The 19405-nt window shown below is 40.4% G+C and overlaps 1 protein-coding gene across 4 annotated transcripts in view; it reads left to right on the top strand.

Moving 5' to 3' along the window:
• Window positions 1-8907, top strand: part of SHOC2 (SHOC2 leucine rich repeat scaffold protein) — a 109380-nt gene extending 100473 nt beyond the window's left edge. For 2 of the 4 annotated variants that reach the window (XM_048857227.2, XM_048857228.2), the window contains 2 exons: window positions 1695-1812; window positions 3846-8907. In XM_048857227.2, coding sequence (XP_048713184.1) covers window positions 1695-1812; window positions 3846-4054 — 327 coding nt within the window. In that variant the 3' untranslated portion in view covers window positions 4055-8907. The other 2 variants (XM_048857230.2, XM_048857229.2) reach the window with 2 other exon arrangements.
• Window positions 8908-19405: the final 10498 nt, after the last annotated feature.

The following is a 19405-nucleotide window of genomic DNA, read 5'->3' as shown; positions in this document are numbered from 1 at the left end:
GTGTTTGGATGGGCGTCAGACATGGAACGCTCGTGCTCTGCCTTGGTCCAGGAGATCCTTAACCAAAGCAGGAAAGAATCTACCAGAATGTGCTACTGGGCTAAATGGCGCCACTTGGCTGATTGGGCATGCTGCTGTCACCATTCCCTCGCCACGGTGGGCATTCAGATTATCCTCAACTATCTCCTCGCCCTGAAAACATCAGGTTTTAGTCCTTAGCTTGCTGCGTGCACACCTAGCAGCGATTATCGCTTTCCTTCCTCCAGTAGAGTGCTGCTATATCTTCGCACACCTGACAACAGTGCGGTTTATGAAGGGCTTGATCAGAACCTTCTCACCAGTCATCAAACCCATGCCCTTGTGGAACCTTCACCTTGTCCTGTCAGCTCTCACAGGGCTGTCCTTCGAACCTATGGCAACCTGTGCCATGACCCACCTCCCCATGGAAGTGGCATTCTTGATAGCCATCACTTCGGCCAGAAGGGTCAGTGAGCTAGTGGCCATGATGGCAGACCCTCCCTACACAGTATTCCAGGAAGAAGATCTCCCTCCAGCTACACCCCAAATTCCTCCCCAAGACTGTGTCCCAATTCCATATCAGCCAATCAACTCACTTACCTATATTTTTCCAAAACCTCATGCCTCTCCTGAGGACAAGAAACTATACTCCATTGATGTCAGATGTACCCAGGCATTCTACCTGCAAAAACCAAGCCCGTTAGAAAGTTTTCGAGACTCTGTCACCATAGTAGAAAGATTAAGGGGCAAGCCATATCCTCACAGAGGATTTCTAAGGAGGGGGATGCATGCTAAAATGCTATAAGATAGCAAAACTTCCCCCTCTCGGGAGTGTTAGTTCGCTCCACATGACCGCAAGCAGCCTCCACAGCATTATCTGACATCCCATTTACAAAGCTGTGACTTGGCAATCTGTCCACACATTTACAGCACACTATGCCCTGACTCGAGACAGCCATGGATGTGGCAGTAGGAAGGACTGTCTTACAAACAGCTCTGCTGCCAGCCTCCTTGCACCCAACTCCACGTTGATTGCTGCTTGCAAGTCACCCACGTGTGGAATACACATAGGGAGCTGCACAAGAAAGAAAGGTTACTTACTATAACTGGAGGTTCTTCAAGATGTGTGGTCCCTATCTATATTCCACTACCCGCCCTCCTTCCCCTCTGCTTTGGACTTGGTTACATTGCGGTAACAGGAGGAAATGGAGTGGCATTGACCCGCACCACCCTTTAAACCCTGGGTCAGGAGCACGAGGGGCGATACTGTGCATGTACAGATGAACAGACTCTGCTTGGAAAAACTTCCAGACTCAGGTGCATGTGTGCCTATGTGTGGAATACAGATAGGGACCACACATCTCGAAGAACCTCCCGTTACACTTAGTAACTTCTCTTCTCTGCCCCAGTTTGACCAGGTATAAAATGAATAAAATAATGACTTCACAGAATTGTCCTGAGGTTTCAGTAAAGCTTATGAAGTGCCTTCATATCCTTGGATAAAAGTGCATGTTATTTATTAAGTTTAATAATAGTTAACAGAGAATTTGAATGCCATATAGATTTCCCTCCTTATGCTGGAGATACAATCTGTCAATTCAATAACTACGTTTTCTGATGTTACTCGGCTGTTTGAAGGCACTGTTAGTAATTTTAAGAACTTATTTCTCCACCAGAAATTGGTCTTGACTAATAATCAGTTGACCACCCTTCCAAGAGGAATTGGTCACCTCATCAATCTGACACATCTTGGGCTAGGAGAGAATCTTCTCACACACCTTCCTGAAGAAATTGGTAAGGTGCTATTTCTGATAAATATAAATATACAGGATGGTTAAGCAATAACCTCCAAATACCTCTGGGAGACACACAATGATAGAAATTTATTGTGTTCATAAACAAAGACCATAAAATTCAAGGAGAAACTTTTATTGTGAGGAGGTATGCACCCCTACTTGAAATTTCTGCCAGCACTACAATATTACGTGCGTTCTCTATTTTCATGAGAGAAATGACCTAGCTTTTTCTGATTAATTAACCTGTGTGTGAAGAACTTGTAGCGGGAAACTGACTTGGATTAAGTAGTTCCCTTCTCTATCAAGCTCTTCACACACTGTGCTAAAGATAAATTTATAGGATTGTGTAGTGCCAGTCAGTGTTCGACAACTTTCCTTTCCAACCATTTCCCTGTAAGGACTCATTAGGAAAGGAATCAGACTAATCCTATGACTTTTCTTTCTGGCCATGCTGCAGAAGTAAAATTTTATGTGAGGAAAGGGGCTGCAGAGGGAATCTAGGAGAGGCACTTTCCTTCTACAAATCTTTCCATTTGCATATCATCACACTGCTGCTCGCCTTGCTGAGACAAGAGAAGAGGAGAAGGAAATACAGGGAAAGGAGAGGAAAGAGAATAAAAGAGACCTAAACGCCATGAAAACGAGTGAGAAATACAGCGCCACATGGCTAGAGAAGAGGGAAACAGAGATACTTCAGCAGTGTCAGCACCTCCAGTGAAAAACCATCACAGCCAGTGCAAATCTTGCACATGTGTTGGAGTGAGAAGGGCCAAATCTCAGCTAAACCTGGCCCTATGCATTCTAGATCATAAATTAGTTGAGCTCAGGTGCCTTATACTCTAATCTATAGAGTTAAAATAAATTACTATGTTTAAAACACTCTAGTGAGTGGTAGAGACTGGTTATTAAAGTTTTCAGATTTGATTGTCTCATGTAGAATTATCGGATAGCGCTCAGAGTTCTGCTCAGCTCTGCCCTTTCTGCTTTGCAGTCTCTCACCCTGGCTCCCCAATCTTCCTCAGATTCTACATGTGGTTCCCCTGCTTGTACTCTGAACCTTTCGCACGCTCTCCCAGTCCACCAGTGGTCCTGAAACCTTTCCTTCCCCAACATGCTCTTTAACCCTCTAACACGCCTGTCACCCTCTCTGCTTCTCCTCTAGGTCTTTGATGTTTCACCAAGAGGTGAGTGTTGTAAGGCAGCAGGAGTATTCAGTAGAGATTTACATATTCTCATTACTGACTCTGCGACTGTGAACTGTTACATGATAGAAAAAATTCTGCTAATTGTAACTACAGTAATACAAATAATAGTAAAACAATTCTAACAATACCTACTTCCAGTTAGCATTGAAACTCTTATTGGTATTTTGCGGTATGTGTCCAAGTACATCATTTTCCACATGCCACTCACTCCCTTAAAGAATTACTCTGTGTAAACCTGTCTTTGCTCAGTTAATGCTCCTGCCAGTGTCCCCAATGCAACATCACTGGGAAGCTTTGACAAACCAACGGTGCAATACTATACTGCCATGAACAAGTGTTGTATTTTTTTTTTTTTTTTTACCATTTTTATTAATCTAAAGTGGAGCTGGTCCTCAGAACAGGAGCAGTGCTTATAGTATTTGTATACGTGATCTGTAGGGACTGCAATGAAAGGATCTGTATACAGGGATGTAGTTTGGATTTTGGCCTCCAAGATAGGTAAGCATGGGCAAGAAAGAGAATGTTACTCTGCTCTCTAGCACATCATATTGGTTGATTTGTGTAGAAATCACACTTTAAATGGAAACCTTTCAGTGACCATCACTACAGAGAATTAAGCTGAATGTGACTCTTACTTAGACACCTGTGGGCAAGGAGGTTGCTATGCTTGAAAATAGAAGTGGACATGGGTTGTTTCCGTGGTAGAGAATTTCCAACTGAATTTCCCTTGTGAGTTTAAAAGCTTCTACGTATATGTTATAAGCTTACCATGTGAAACAAAAGGGATATTTTACTTTTATATTTATGAATGTTTTATTTTAACCAGGTACACTGGAGAATCTGGAAGAACTGTATTTGAATGACAATCCCAATCTGCACAGCCTTCCCTTTGAGCTGGCGCTCTGCAGCAAACTGTCAATAATGAGTATTGAGAACTGCCCACTCAGCCACCTTCCACCTCAGATCGTTGCTGGGGGACCCTCCTTCATCATTCAGTTCCTAAAAATGCAGGGACCATATCGTGCCATGGTCTGATGTAAATTGGATTGTCCCATACACTGTACAGAATACAAACTGCATTAATGTTGTCATTATATATAATATAATATACATATAATATTATATTATATATAAAATATATAAATAATATAAAAAGGCAAATTTAAGACTGCATTATGTGTTTCTGCTAATAGAGGAATCATAGCCATTTAGATTTTTTTTATTCTGTAAAAATGCTTGTCTAAGTTTTCTTTGCTGAATTTGGTGGATGTTTGTCTGAGTAATCTGGAAATGCCAGTTCACTTTAAGCAATTGCCAACAAATTCAAAAGTTGTTAAATTTAAGGGAAAAGAGTAGTTTTTACTTAGATCTACTTTCAGTTAGCAAAAAATGCGCAATCTTTTATGGTGAACTTTTCTTTTCTGTTTTCCTCCCTCTCCTATGTGTCAAAACCTGGTAGGGTCACACATCCTGAAGTTGGTGGGATTTTCTTTAATTTATTTTGAGATTTGAAACAAGCGGTGTTTTTATATTGTTTACAGTCAGAGTAAATCACTGGATTTTGTTTTTTTTGATTTGCTCTGTTTTAATCAATCTAGAATTTATATGCTTCTGTTGAAGAATTTTTATCAGCTGGTTTGTATACTAAAAATATTTACTCATCAAAACAACTGGTAGGTGGAAAAGATGCAGTCAAAAAAGCTTGAATTCTTGTAAGTCTTGCTTCCCTGAGTTATCAGTTGTGGGCATAACATATCTGAACTGAGCCTTTTGTGGTTGGTCTTTTCTAGCACAAGTAACCTTTTCAGATTGGTCTCAGTGAAGAGCAGTTTTTGTTTTGTGAAGTTACAGATTCATAAGGTCTAACAGTACAGTTGAATGGCAAGGAAATAATATATATTATCTTTTTTTGTTATAATGTTGGGTCATAAACGACAACAGGCAATTTTAAGGATTCCTCATAGTCCTTGTACAATAAATGAATGTCTTACTTTTAAACACTGCAATATATGTAAGTTTTAAGGTTGGTTAACAACGTACATATGGTTTTATATCTTGACTTGCCTTGTACCTCCTTCCATTATGGAACTTCTGTGTCCAAGCACAATAGCTCCACACTGTGCTGTTTTGCTGCTGAACTAAATGCACTTTTCCCCACAGCTGGGGCACTTGCTTCAAAATATTCAGTTCAGTACCACGTCTGTTTTTTTAACCTCATCCTGTCAATTTCAGTATTAAAGAACGTTCTGTTAAAAAGAGGCACCTTTTCATTTGTGCACAGATGTTGATCGCTCAGAAGAAACACTGTATGTGGTTCACATGCGATTTTATTTGAATTTGCTTGACTGCTTAGAAAGCTAAAGATGCTGCAGTGAAATAGATGCTATCACTCCACTTGCAAGATCAGTTTAAGATGATCTTTTCTTTAAGAAGATGGAAACTCTAAAGGCAGTTACATTTCAGATGTTGATTAAACTGTCCAATTTATACTCATTATAATGGAATTGCTGCTGGACTATTGTGACTTAGAGATGACTATCTTTTGAATGAAATTAAATCAAATGATGTCAGAAAAAATCTATTTCCCGTGCAGAAGTTTGGGGAGTATAATTTTTGGCTTTTAGACATGCTTAATTTTATGTATTGCCTTTGGTCTGGTTTTTCCAGCATTAACAGTAACTTTGCATTCTGTTTTGTCTGATGTTCTTTTATTAACGAGGAACAGCTTTTAAATGGAAGGCAGGTGGAGATATAAAACCGTAGAGGGCTCAAACGTGCTGTAAAACTATTGTAGATGTCACTGGATTTTACCAAGTAATGTCCGTTCCCCTCCCTTGTTTTTTACATCTACTGTAGCTTTTCAGTTTAGATTTTAGATTATAAAAGAAACTAGTTTATTACAGCTCTGCCTGGAGTTAATCTTTCTCAGCAGTAATATGTTAAAATATGAAGATGCTGAAATGTGTAGCTTTGAAGACTGTAATCTAACTTCTGAATTTACTGCTGAAACCTACTTCTTGCTCCCTCAGTTCACTTGGGAAAACAGTTTCTGATTAATATGATTCCTTAAAACAAAGGTGGCTGCCCCTGTGTCTTAAGCATATCAGTTGTGTTCCCTGTTTGCACCCCTAATCTCCCATTTTTGATGAGACAGTTTTGCCCTTTAATTTATAAGATAACTTGTGTCTCGATCTGTTACGATAGAGCAAGATTTTAGGTGTGTAATACAGTAGGAAACTAGCCCAAGAGGAGTCATTTTAGGTGCTTCTTAAAAGTTCCAAGTAATAGTGCATCTAATAGCAGGCTGCCTCCTCCTGAAGCGTTTCCATTGCCACTGCTAGACAGTCAGGTATAGATGCTGTTGGGCTGCATTTATGGAATTAAGATTGTTTAGTATGTAAATATTTTGATCTGTTTTATTCATCTTGTTAAGGTACATGGTTAATGACTGTACAATTGGAGCTGACCCCCTCTTCCAAAAACTTGGTTGGATGAGAAGTTGGCTTACCAAAAATACTTTTTACACTCTTTAAAAAAAAAACAAAAAAAACCCCATCTCCATTACACTTGTAGGAATAAAGTAATGAATTAAAACATAGCTATGTTAAAAACAGGATATTTTTCAATGTATCCTTGTGCTAAAATAGTAGCTTCAATGCCAAATACTCCTGAGTCCTGTTTGGGAGTTTAATTTTGTACTTTTGAAGTAAATACTTCTTGCAATGTCTAGAGGGAGTGTGAGTAAAACAGCATGAGATATTAAGTTCTGGTGCAAAGAATTAACTCAAAGAATTCAAGAAGTTTCCTTATAAAATGAGTTATTTAATTTTGGTGTTAAATGGGTGAGTATCATTGCTTGGAATAAGCTTTAATGTATAAATGTTATTAGTCCCTCAGCTATTTATCTGACACCTTGATCATTTAAAACAATTCTATAACCTGACATAACTTTTTTTAATTTTCCAGGATGTTGCATTGTGCATCTGTTAACTAAGTACAGTTTTTAGGTTGTCTTTAATGCCAAATGCCATTGAGTGGGGTTTGTATATATGTTTAAGAATTTTGGATCATGCTGATTAAATTAAAAATGAGAAGAAAGAACTCAGTCCTGAAAAATATATGGTATTGAAGCATGAGCAAGATGGAGTAATAAGGTTCTAAGGGGTACTTTTTAAGACTAGGATGGTCAAAGGGGTGAGCCAGATTTCTGTTAAAACTTTTGTCCCTTGTGATACTGTTCTGGGTAGTGCTATCTCTGAAATAAATAAGAAGAGATTATAAAAAGTGTGCCAATCTTTAGAAATCTGGGTGCAAATCAAATCATGACCTCTATTGCCTGCCTGTGGAAGTATCAGCACTTGTATTTATAGGACACTCATGAACTATGCCTTTACTAACAAAAGCAAAATACCATGCTACAGAGTATAGTATTATGGTACTCTGATAAGTATAAAACTGATTATAAGGGTTGTCTTTTTAAAAACATTGATTAAATGTAAAGGAAGAATAACTGGCAATATGACTTTTAGTTTTGAAACAAGTTACATTGTGTTTAAAGTGACTAAATAGAAATTTGGCTGCTAATTCTTGGCTTTGAAAATGCTTGGTTTTCATAAATAATAATGTTCCCTCTCTGGCTGCCTCACATTTAATTTCCTAAACAAAAACATCTAGCTGAACACAACCTGTGCAGTTTGGTCATATGGTTGCATACCTGGCCTTTTTTTAACTTGCCCGATGCTATTGGAAACTCTTAAATTCATGTTACTTTATTTTAAAACAACTTAGTGTTGTAGAATATTTGATGCTTCAGTGCCTCTTTTGGTTTTAGGGTTTTTGTGCAGTTTTGTTAATGTTGTGTAAGAAATCATGTGTTCAAACTTCTTGAAAGAACAATAAAGTTTGTTCACTTAAGTGGTTTTAAAAAACAGGACGTAGAAACATTGTCCAGCTGGTTAGCACTTGAACCCATTGCAGCACCTGAAAAACAAAAACTTCAAGTACCATCTTTAATCCTGGACGTGTGCAGAATACCTTTTTTAATGGAAAAACTTTTATCAGATGTTTCTTCCTTTCCTTGCTTCTCTCTTAAGGATCAATACAAAATCATAACATATCAAGGGAGTGTTACAATATCTTTTGTATTAGTAAGGAATCTGAATGCAGCAGAGTATTTTTGTATAGTCAATATTGCACCTCAATTGTATCTTTAATCGGCATGCCAGAACTTGCTTTTAATTAGACGTACAGTTGGCAGTAATTTGCACAACACACAAACTTAAAAGGCACAGTTAGGACAATTACAAACAAACGATAGTATCTACAAACAGTATCTAACGGTTTTTGTTTTTATTCTCGTGATCAGAAGATTTATGTTTATTATTCTGATGTTTCGGTCTTAAACAGGTCTGCACAGGATTTTTGCTGTGGAAAAATACCAGATCACATTAATTTGTGATCAAAAGCTAAACAAAAGTGTAAACAGTCTACAAAAAATGTACTTTTAATCTGAATTATTGTAATGTTGATTGTTATGTCTATAATATAAAAGATTGCCTTGCTTTTTTATAAATGTCATTCTGTATCAATGCATTCATTATAAATAGTATATTTGTAAATGAGCTGCCACTGAGTCTTTTGAAAGTTTTCTAGTGTTAAAATCTAACTTAACCTGGATGTAAATCATACTTTCGCAGTGTCACAAATGATTGAGAACTGCATTTTCATTATATACCTCTTCACTCTTTTGAAGATGTTTTTCCAAGTAAAATATGAAGTTTAATGTATACCGATTTCAGGAAACTTATACTTCAAAAATTGCATGACAGTAACTGCTCTAAACATAAAAATGTAAATTGCACACCTTTATAAAGCAAATGTTGGTAAAACTTTTTACTTTCATGTTATTATATTATTATATAGTAAGACTCAAAGAAAACAATATAGGATCATTCTGTTTAGAAGGAAAAAGAAACCGTGACTGTAGATTTTAGTGCAAAATGAGTTCCAAATAACCACATACATGAAAATAGATGTGAAACTACAGTTCTTAAGAGACAAGAAATCACCTGGATTTAATATTTGGTTTAATAAAAGAAAACATTTTCAAAGTGCTATTATGTAGCTTTGAAAGTTATCTTGCAAGTATGTGTAGCTCGTATGATACATCTTCAGTGTTTCAAGTAGTAAATATTTACATCATGTTCTGCAAACCAAAAAGAGAGTTCTTAATACTTGTTTGAAATGAGAACATCTTAAGGGTTCAACTTCGATGCATCCCCCGCCGCTCCCCTCCAACCCCTCAGCCCCTATCAAAATGCTAATCATAGTTGAGTATCTTTAAAATAGTGAGCCAGATTCTCAACTAGCATACAGGCATCACTGCTACTTATCACTATAGTATTTGAGCCCTGCTGCACTGAAGTCAATGGCGCTATGCCAATTTACACCAGCTGAGGACCTGGCCAGAGTGTCTGATAATTATAGTATGACATCTTTGACTTGTATGTCAATCTGCATACTATGAGTGATCTAGCAACCTGAGCAGAGAACTAGGAGCCAGGGACTCCTGTGTTCTAAATCCTAGCTCTGATCCTCTTTCCCATGGTCGCCTTTGGCATGTCACTTCACCTCTTAGTGTGTCAATTTCCCCATCTCTAAAATAGGGATAATACACGTATTTCATGAAAATTAATTAGTTAAAGCTCTGAAGATAAATGCCAAGTATTCTATTAGTGGAAAATGATCCCATTACAAAATGATCAATTTGGGGTTAAATCTGTTCTATAGAAACTACTGCAGCAGTTGCTATGCTTTATTGAATTAACCATAATTGCAAGAATTACACTATCTCCTGCAGTTAATTTTGAGACAAATAGAAATTGCCCTCGTTTTAAATGACTTCAACTTATTAAAATAGTTTATTGATTAAAACACAGTGAGAGGAAATATCTATACGAGTCGTAGAAGCACTTTTTCATGCTATTGGAGAGTCCATGGTGCTGGAAGATATGGCTTTAACATTGCTTGACAGGAGAGCTATTAATATTTTAATGGGCCTTTCTTAAGCTTTTAATGTTCAGAATTTTCTGAAACCATTTATAAATCTCCATTGTTGCTGTGTTTTTTCTTCAGTTGCTCTTCCTTTCCTTTTCTGTGGTGGTGATTTGTCACAGGGCATCACTTAGTTTTACATTTTCCTTATTTACTGGATCCCTCTCAGAAAAATTCTGTATTTAAGACATGCCCACTTGAAAACAACCACCACCAAAATTAGTAACGGACTGCTGATAATTGGCATCAGCTAGACTATCCTCAGTAACCACTGAGACTTAACGGAACTCAGAAACAACATCCCCAACCAATCGTGATCTGCTGCTTCTTCCGATTAGTTTTTGGGTAAAGTGAACTGATAAGCATTGGACCAGGTCCTGAATTTCAAGAAACTGCCTTTGGTGGTGTGAAAAATGAATAAAGTTCCAGTTTCTGGCATCCTCCCTCATAAACACTATATCATTGACCAACAAGTCTGAAGTCTGGATCTCTTAAATTAGTTCCTTTTGGTGATTCCAAATGCTAGGAAGGAATGTGGGGTGAGGATTATCTAGGACTCTGGACTCATACAGGGTTCATTACCCAATCGGGGCCTTAAGTGCCCCAGAGCTAGATATTTAAATGTATTTAGGCACCTAAAAATGTCAATAGGTGCCTAATGGGATTTTGAAAAAAATTGTCTTGTACAAGACAAGGCATGTTGGTGCATAGACAATAAAATAAAAGGGTCAACAGAATGGAAAATTGCACACCAACACCCGAGAGAGAGCTTGGTGAGCATGCGAAATACACCACTGCTACTCTTTGGAACACATCAAGTAGGAAAGAGCAGAACCACTGAATAGTAGTCTCTTCCACTGCACCATAGTCGGGCAGGACATGATCACCAGTATCAAAGATTGCAGATCAAGAAATAAAACCATGGACAGCTGACCACTGTCTGTCACCAGGAGTAGAGAGCATCAATGAAAAAAAAAACAGTCTCCTAACCATAGCTAGACTTATATCCATGGGTCAAGCAAATCAGATGGCACCAAAGCTAATTTACCAGTCATCTTAGTCAACTTCTGCAGGAAGAGAAAATCTTGAGAGCAGGAGGTAATTAGATTGGCAGTGTGATGGTTTGGAGTAAGGGTATAACAATAGTTTTTGAGACCAGCCTGCGTCCTGCACCATGATGTTAATTATCCTCCTAAGCTCCTCTTCTGCTCACCTGGCAGGCTGCCATGAAGCCAGGGTCTGTTGTGATAAATGGGCCTACAAATGTACCTTAATTGTGAGCTCAACTGTGAAAAATGGGTGAAAGTTCATAAAATGTCACAATAACCTATAACAAAAAATGTTGAGGGGAAAAGATGCAAAAAAGTGACAGATTGAATAAGCGCAAACAAAAAGACTAATGATATAATTCAAGGTCACCTCCACCAGCTCCAGTTAAATTCTCACCATCATCTGAGATCTGACACTTTGTCCTCACCTACTTTGTGTGTCCTTTTTCTCTCCCCCTCCGCCCCCATTTCTTCTCCTTTTCTATCCTCCTTTTGTCTTTGGTTCAATTAGTCTGGCTCAGTTTGCCAAGACTGTATAATTTGCAACACTGCTGTGACTAGAAAGAGGCAGCTAAAAGCAATACTCTCCCGAAGCAGCCTGATGCTGGTACAAGTTTGGCAGGCATCAGAGTGGCTGATAACCCTGAGTGCTGTGTCTTTGTTTTTTCAGCAGTGAGGTTGCAAGTGAGCGTCAACACCAGAGCTAGAAAATGCAGTTTCTATCTTTGCTTTCACCTTTTGTGTGTATTTGGCTTGTTTTGTCTTCTAGGAAATGGAATCAGACTTTAACAACCACAGCAACGCTGACAACACCAGTCCATCTCACCCAACTTCTTTTTTTCGCAAAAGAACAGCTATTCCCATCATTAATAGCATCCAAGAGATGGTAAGGGGAGGGTTCCATCTGAAAACCCTCTCCAGGGAAAGGGAACACGGGGTGATGTTAAAATGAAAGCCTTTCATAATACTTTACATTTCAAATGCTTTAACCCTTCCCCCCCTTTTTTCCTCTGCCTTTAATAAAACACTAAAGATGTTTTAGGCTGCATTTGCCCTGGTACTAAACAGTCTGAGGTCTTTGTATGCCAAACCCATAACCTTCTTTAAACCTGTTAATTCAACAGTTTCAGGGTCATGTTAATGCCTTTGACTCTTGGGGCCCATGTAAGCCATCAAAATGAATATAAGAGCTCCCCTAGAAGCTGTAGCTCTCAAGTGCTGAGACTTCTTGGCTTCCTGCGTGCGGAGCTGTAGGGCAACCCTCCAAGTGGACTGCCTTGGAGACAAGACCCCATGGTTTTCTGAGTCTGTGGCTCTGGGTAGCCTGTAGCCTGCCAGGTGGGCTGAGGGTCTGTTCCCTTTCATGAAGAATTCTGAAATGCTGGGGATTCATTCCAAATTGGAATGGAACCAAAAATCAAACATATCAAAATCTTCCACAAAATGGAATTACCTGCTCTGCACAGCTCTAGTTGAAAGCTCTTTCCATATGGTTTCTGGTCCTGTTCTTTGCCTCCATTTTCTCCTGCTTCAGATCACAATTCTTCAAGGCCTGTTTTCCCATCCCTTTCCTCTCCATGCAGTGATAATTAGATGGACTGGGAGAGAGAACCAAAAATATGGAACCAACAATCTGTGTCCTGACTATCCCCGTGTCCTATCCCTCTCCTACTTTTTGCCTCTTTAAATTCTAGACTCCTTGGATTTTCTCCAGTTATATCAGTGGAGGAAGGAAATGTCAGGTGAGGAATGAGATCTGTGTGTTGGAATGGATGGAGAGGTGACAGGAGTGGAGGTACAAGCATCCTGGAATCAATGGAGGGAATTATGGGACTGAGAGCTGTAGAGTAATCATGGATATGGATGAGTTGGAAGTCAGTGCAAGGCTGAATGAAGGACATGGCAATGAGCAATATTAAAGACCACAGCGGGAGGGAACTGGAAAGTTTTGAGCAGAGCGAGAACAAGGCTTGATGAGTGCAGGTCAAGGCCTTGAGTAAAAGAGATGGTTCAGAACTGGAGATTGAATAAGGAAGTTAAGGAAACCCAGTGAAGATGGGATGAGCCATCAACATGGAAGCCAAAGTTAGTGTGCCTGAGGGTAGGGGCTAAATGAGAGAGAAGGTGTGAGCAGAGCAGTCCAGAACCAGGAGGATGGGAGAGAGCAGATGCAATGGGAGGTAGTGGGGTGGGGCAGGAGTTTGACGTGGACTTTGGAGAGGTGCGGAGGCAATGAACGTGAAGGAGAAGGGGAAATGAGATGAGGGAGAAGGAAAGGGGATAAAGCGGGAAATTGGGGAGGACAGTGAGAGCATAGGGCAGCTGGAGTGCAAGCTACTGAAAATAAGGCCTGTTGAAGATGGAGAGGCATGAGGCAGACAGTACCTGGTCCCCACATGCCCTTTGTTTCCCAGGAGAGGGTGGAGCTCTGTCTTCGAGGCAGCTCTGCTGCCACTATGTCAATATAATAGACTTGGATTTCTCCAAGGCATTTGAGTTAGCCCCATACAACGTTTTGATTACAAACTTGCACTGTGGGGCACTGACAGGTCAGGATTAAAAAGTGGCTCATTGATCTCAAAATGTAGTATTAATGGGGAGATACCAATGAGTGGGGCTGTTTCTAGAGGGCTCTCCCAGGGGTCTGTTTTTGAATTCTATATAATATTTTTATCAGCGGTCTAGATGACCCTATAAAATCTTTGCTGGTAATGTTTGCCGATGACACACAGATGGGTGGGCTAGTAAACAATGAGGAGGGCAGGGTTACTGCCACTGAGTGATCTGAACATCCTGGTTAACGGGAAGGACTTGGGGCTGATCATGGATAATTGCATCAACAGGAGCGCTCAGTAGGATGCTGTGGCAGAAAGGGCGAATGTGATTCTTGGCTGTATAAACAGAGGAATATACTATCAAGTAGAAGTAAGGAAGCAATCTTTCTGTTAACAACATTGATAAGACTGCTACTAGAATACGGTGGCCAGTTCTGGTGTCCACACTTCAAGAAGGATTTGGAAATGCTGGAGAGAGTTGAAAGCAGGGCCACAAAATATTATCCCGGAGCTGGAAAACAAGCCTCATGATGTGCTCAATTTATCGAGAGGTGTTTTGATTGCCGTGTCTAGATTCTTACACACAGAAAAGAGCTCTGATCGTGGGGGGCTTTTCAGTATTTTTGACAAAGGCATCACAAGATCCAATGGCTGGAAGTTCAACTTCGAAATAAGACCGTTTCCTAGCTGTGAGGCTAATTGAACATTAAACAGTTCATTAGGGGAGGTGGAGGACTCATCCTTGTGTGGAGTCTCGAAAACAATGATAGATATCTTTCTAAAGAATATGGCTTAATCCAGCTTCTGGGAGAAATTCTATGGCCTGTGTTTGAGGGTTTTGGCTGGATGATTGGTGTGGTTCCTTCTGGTCTTGGAATCTGTAAATCTATGAACCCCTCCTTTTCATTCCCTTTCTTCACGGGCCATGGGGAGAACAAGATTGCTTGCCTTACCCTCAATAGGCTCATAACTCTTGCAGCTCTGAGTTAAGACACTGACTATAAGCAAATCTCATGCTTCAGGCCTTCAGCCAGTCATCTGCAGGAGTCAGGAGGGAATCCCCCTTCCCCCCCCTGCCGATGCACAATTGGCAAGATATATTCTGATGTGGGTTTTGTTTTGTTTTTTCCTTTCTCTGAAGAATCAAAGATTGGCCATAGGTGGAGACAGGACACTAGTCCGGTTCTCTGAGGTGGTACAGAGAATTCTTTTTCTAGACATCTGGCTGGTATACCTTGGCTCACATGCTCAGGGTCAAACTGGTCACTAGATTTGGTGTTAGGAATGAATTTTTCCCCTGGTGAGACTGCCAGGGACCTTGGGTTTGTTTGTTTTTTTGCCTCCTATAGAATGTGGATCGCCGGCCGGGATCATCTGGGCGTATCTGACCTATACAATTCCTTGTCACTTCAGGGGCCTCAGACTATGGTAGCACCTCAGTCTCTTTTGTTCTCTGCCTGTGGCAAATAACAATTTACTCTCATGAGGACTCAGCTGCTTTAGTTTAATATGGAGTCAATATAGGGGTATCTGGATGAAATGTAATGGCCTGTGAAATACAGAAGATCAGACTAGATGATCTAATCATACCTTCCAGTCATTATGAAAGCTATGAAATCCAGCTGGAGGTAAGTGGAGGCAGGGCAGGACACAGGGCCTGGTCCTCTTTGTTCTTTGAGCTGTTAATCAGTGTTTCCAGTAGTCAGGACATACCTAACAAAATGCGATATAGATGCAAGCATTTTATACCCATTTAACATCTATTCCAAAGCCACTATGCTTTTTAAATGCACTGTTGTAAATAACAGCTAAGAAGGGTCAGACATTTTATGAGTTTTCCCATGGCTTCCTGTTAATCACATACCATAGTCTCGCCTATTTTCTAGAGCCAGCAGTCTTAACAAACAGCCTGGTGTCCACCCGCCTTACTCTTGAGCAGAACAGTTGAGAAACTAGCTCTGAGTCTCCTGCACCACACCTATAGGATGGGTGGCAGTGATGGGCATCATGACAAAAACCTTGCTGGATAGATGCACAGAAGATTTGCTTCTTATTTCATACCTTTGCTGTTAATTCATTGGATACTTGATTATCATACCTTTAAAAATAGCGTGCAACCATGCTGATCTGGACTTTCAGGGATGTCACAGACATTTAGCTAAACAGGAGGGGTTGGATTATCAGAGGGCTTTCTGAATAAGTGATTCAGTGTGGGGTAGATAACTAAGGGCATGTCTACACTACAATCTTAAGTCAACCTAGTAATTACTGAGGTGGCTGATGTCCACACTTCTATTGACGGTGCACATCCTCACCAGGAGTGCTTCCAGCGAATGAAGAGGGGCAGTGTGTGTGTGGGGGGGGAGGGGGCTGAGAGCTCTCAGGGTCTCTCAGCTCCGCACATTCCCCCCTGGGAACCCAGCTGACCCCTGGGCTTCTGCGGCCCGGAGATCTGCACCTGGAGTTTAGTCGACTGCCATGCTCCCGGTGGGGACCCTGGGGGGCAGCCCAAGCCAGGAGCCTGGATGGCAATCCAGTTTGGAGCACAGACCCAGCAGCAGCCCAGCTGAGGAGCCAGGCTTTCTTGTCAGTTTCACTGCTCCACTGCAACCACAGCTGATGTAAGGAAGGCAGGGTCTGCATTGACACTGCGTCGCCTCAACTACGCCGACATAAGCCCCACGCCTCCTGGAGGGAGGTGGAGTTATGATGTTGGTGTAGTGGGGCACTTACATCAGTGGAAGCAAGGCTGTAGTGTGTACATAGTTAGGTTGACATAAACTGCCTTATGTTGACCTAACTGTAGTGTAGACCAGGGCCAAGATTTGGGTAAGGAGGAGTTTTAGTTAAATAGCAATTATTTCTATGGTCAGTCTTTTCCTCCTACCACTTAGCAATCAGAACAAACATTAGTTTTAGTACCTTAAATACAGAGCATTTTCCGTTCCTTACAGAGTTCTGAAATAGTTTGATAATTATAATTAATTTTATTGAAGCACATTCCCCATAATCCCACTAAAGTGTTGTCATTTATTAGAAAAATATTAACAAAGCTTATAACCTAGTCAATTCACGCATACATTTCACTCTCCCCTCCCAATCCCTGAGGATCTTCATTGAAAGACGTAGCTTTTTCTCCAGTAGGATGTTGTTAAATTTTCCACAATTACTTGTTGCTGTTGTCTCACACCGACCTGACTGCAAACCCAGAACAGATTTTGGTGAGGGATTTACTACAATTTTCAGCAGTGAATTTAATTCAATCAGATTTTATTTGCCCAACAAGCTATACTGGTGGTAGGAGCCCTAGCCTAGGATATCTGTCAGGATTGTTTAACATCTGCTTAGGCTAGGGTTACATACTTGGCTGGGTTGTTCACTGTGTCGGTCTGTCATTACTGTCCACTCCTGGTCTGGTGGCAGGTTGCTTTGTAGTACAGTAAGTAATGCCTAATTAAAACAGACTTGTTTTGAATAAATTAAAACTCCGACCAGAACCGCCATTCTGTATGGTGGTGAGTTTTCGATCTGTTAGGCCATTGTGCCAGATTTAGGGTGTTCTCTTTTTCTCAATGCATTCAGCTGCATTTACTCCTTTCTCTTGGTTTTCAGTAACACTTGGACACCATATGGCAATTGCCACTTCATTACTGTTGTAACCCAGCAAATCATTCAGGCTCAATAAATGGAAAGCCGAGTTCAGGAAAAGTTCAGCTGTAACCAGCTGTAGGAGGTTGTAAGCATTTCTCCGAAATTTATTTTCCCTTTTAATCCTACTGCCATTCGATTTAAGTCACACTGACATACAGTAAATAGCAGAATAACAAGTGAAGGAACAATATGTCTCTTCAGCCCTAAATGGCATTGCTCCCAGGATGACTTGGGGAGAAGAGGCAATGTGGTTTGTGATGTTGATAGTGAAATAATTCATTGACGGGGATATGCACTCAAGGTGGTGTTCACCCAAGTTCAAAGGCTGAAGTGGAGCAGGAGGGTTTTGCATTGTTCTTCTATGCTGGGGTAGAAATGTACACCCCAGGAATAACGAAAAAGAGTTAATCCAGAGCAGCAAAGACCTGTGTGTGCTGGATGTACATACTGGGGCGGTGTGACATTTTTTGCACTAAAGGGTTTTTTTTTAAAAGGGGTGGGAAACGCAGATTTAGCAATATGAAAACAGTCGGTGAATCTCTGTTGATTTTGCCAAATTGTTTCAGTTTAAAAAAAAAAAGAAACACCCTAAAAAAATTCTGAAAAATTGAAATGTTTAATTTTTCAACACTTTTGAAATGAAACGTGTTGATTATTTGGTTTGAAATGAGTTTTCATTTCAAAGTTTCCTTTTATTTATTTATTTTAAATCAAAAGCATTTTAAAGAGGACGAAATCTAAACAAAACATTTAGTTTGACATGAAATTACTTTGTTTCTTGATTTATTTTTATTTTTTCAGAATGGCCAGCCAACCAAAACATCCATTTTTTCACCTAGCTCTAATACACATCGACTTGAGTTTTAATAATGGATCTGTGACATTTAAAGACCTGAGGTGAAATCCTGGCCCCCTTGAAGTCAATGGAAGTTTTACTATTGATTTCAATGGGGCCAGAATTTCATCCAGGGATTCTAGGATTTCTTTGGGGAGCGGAAATCAGAACCAACAAAAATGTGTGCAAATTACAAAGCAAGACAGTGCTCTTTCTTTGTTGTAACCCTTCTCCCAGCCGCCTCCCCATCTCTTTGTCTTCACTTGCTGTATTATGTCTATATCATTACACACAAAGAACCTGTACCTGTAGAATCTCAGACTGTCACCTCTTTGGGGCAGGGAGCTATTTTAGATAGTTGGAAAGCAACTAGTAATGCTGAATTAGTGATAAAGCTGAAAGTCAGCATTAAACTTCTCCAGCGCATCTTATGAAAACGAATACCCCTCAGATCTGTGTAGTAAGAAATTAAACACTAGACAAATAAAATTGCAGATACTAAAAAGAATATTTTTTTCTCTGAAACATGTCTGTGGAGTCTACAAACCAATACCAGGACAGAAGATGCTGGCTTGAGAAAGGAGGTTTCCCCTTCCCCCCATTAGTGTTTTTAGCTGTAGCTTGGATACTGGCAGGCAGGCACACGCAAGCCGTATGGCAACATCTGCCATTCAGAGTTCAAACATGGGCCCCTGGCCTGTTCCTGCAGAGATGTGGCCCAGGCATAGCTGCTTGGCTTCCTCTTTCTGAGTGTGTCACCCAGCAGTATTTATTATAGCTCCTCAGAGGATTTCCCTCCCAGGTGTGACAGCCCATCCTCTTCCATGGAGTGGGGGCAATTACTTTCCATAGGGCTTAAGTGATAAGGCAGAAACCTATGGATACTGCTTCCTTCCGGCATCCTCTGCTGCTGACAATGGGAATGACAAGAAGTGTTAGGGTAATATGCACGTCAAGGGTATGTTACATGTCCCTCCAGCAGTTAGCTCACGCAGAGGAGAATAGCCTACCACTGGTGCAAAGTAATGGAGTTATTCCTTTAGTTCACACAGTAGAGGGCTGTCCTTTTTGAGGGATACAGGTTCCAAATTAATGTGTGTGGGGGGATGGGAGGTCAGTGGGAAGAAAGAAGTCTATTACATGCCATAGTAAAATTGCCTTTGTAAAATCCACAGAACAAGCCCAGAATAATTCCTGCTGCTTTGTCAGGTCTTTGTGTGGCTCCAGCTTAGGGGGCACATAT

Source organism: Caretta caretta, chromosome 7, assembly GCF_965140235.1.
Source record: "Caretta caretta isolate rCarCar2 chromosome 7, rCarCar1.hap1, whole genome shotgun sequence".
Classification (NCBI taxonomy): domain Eukaryota; kingdom Metazoa; phylum Chordata; order Testudines; family Cheloniidae; genus Caretta; species Caretta caretta.
Note: the sequence above shows the minus strand (reverse complement) of the source record. Positions and strands in the feature narration are given on the sequence as shown.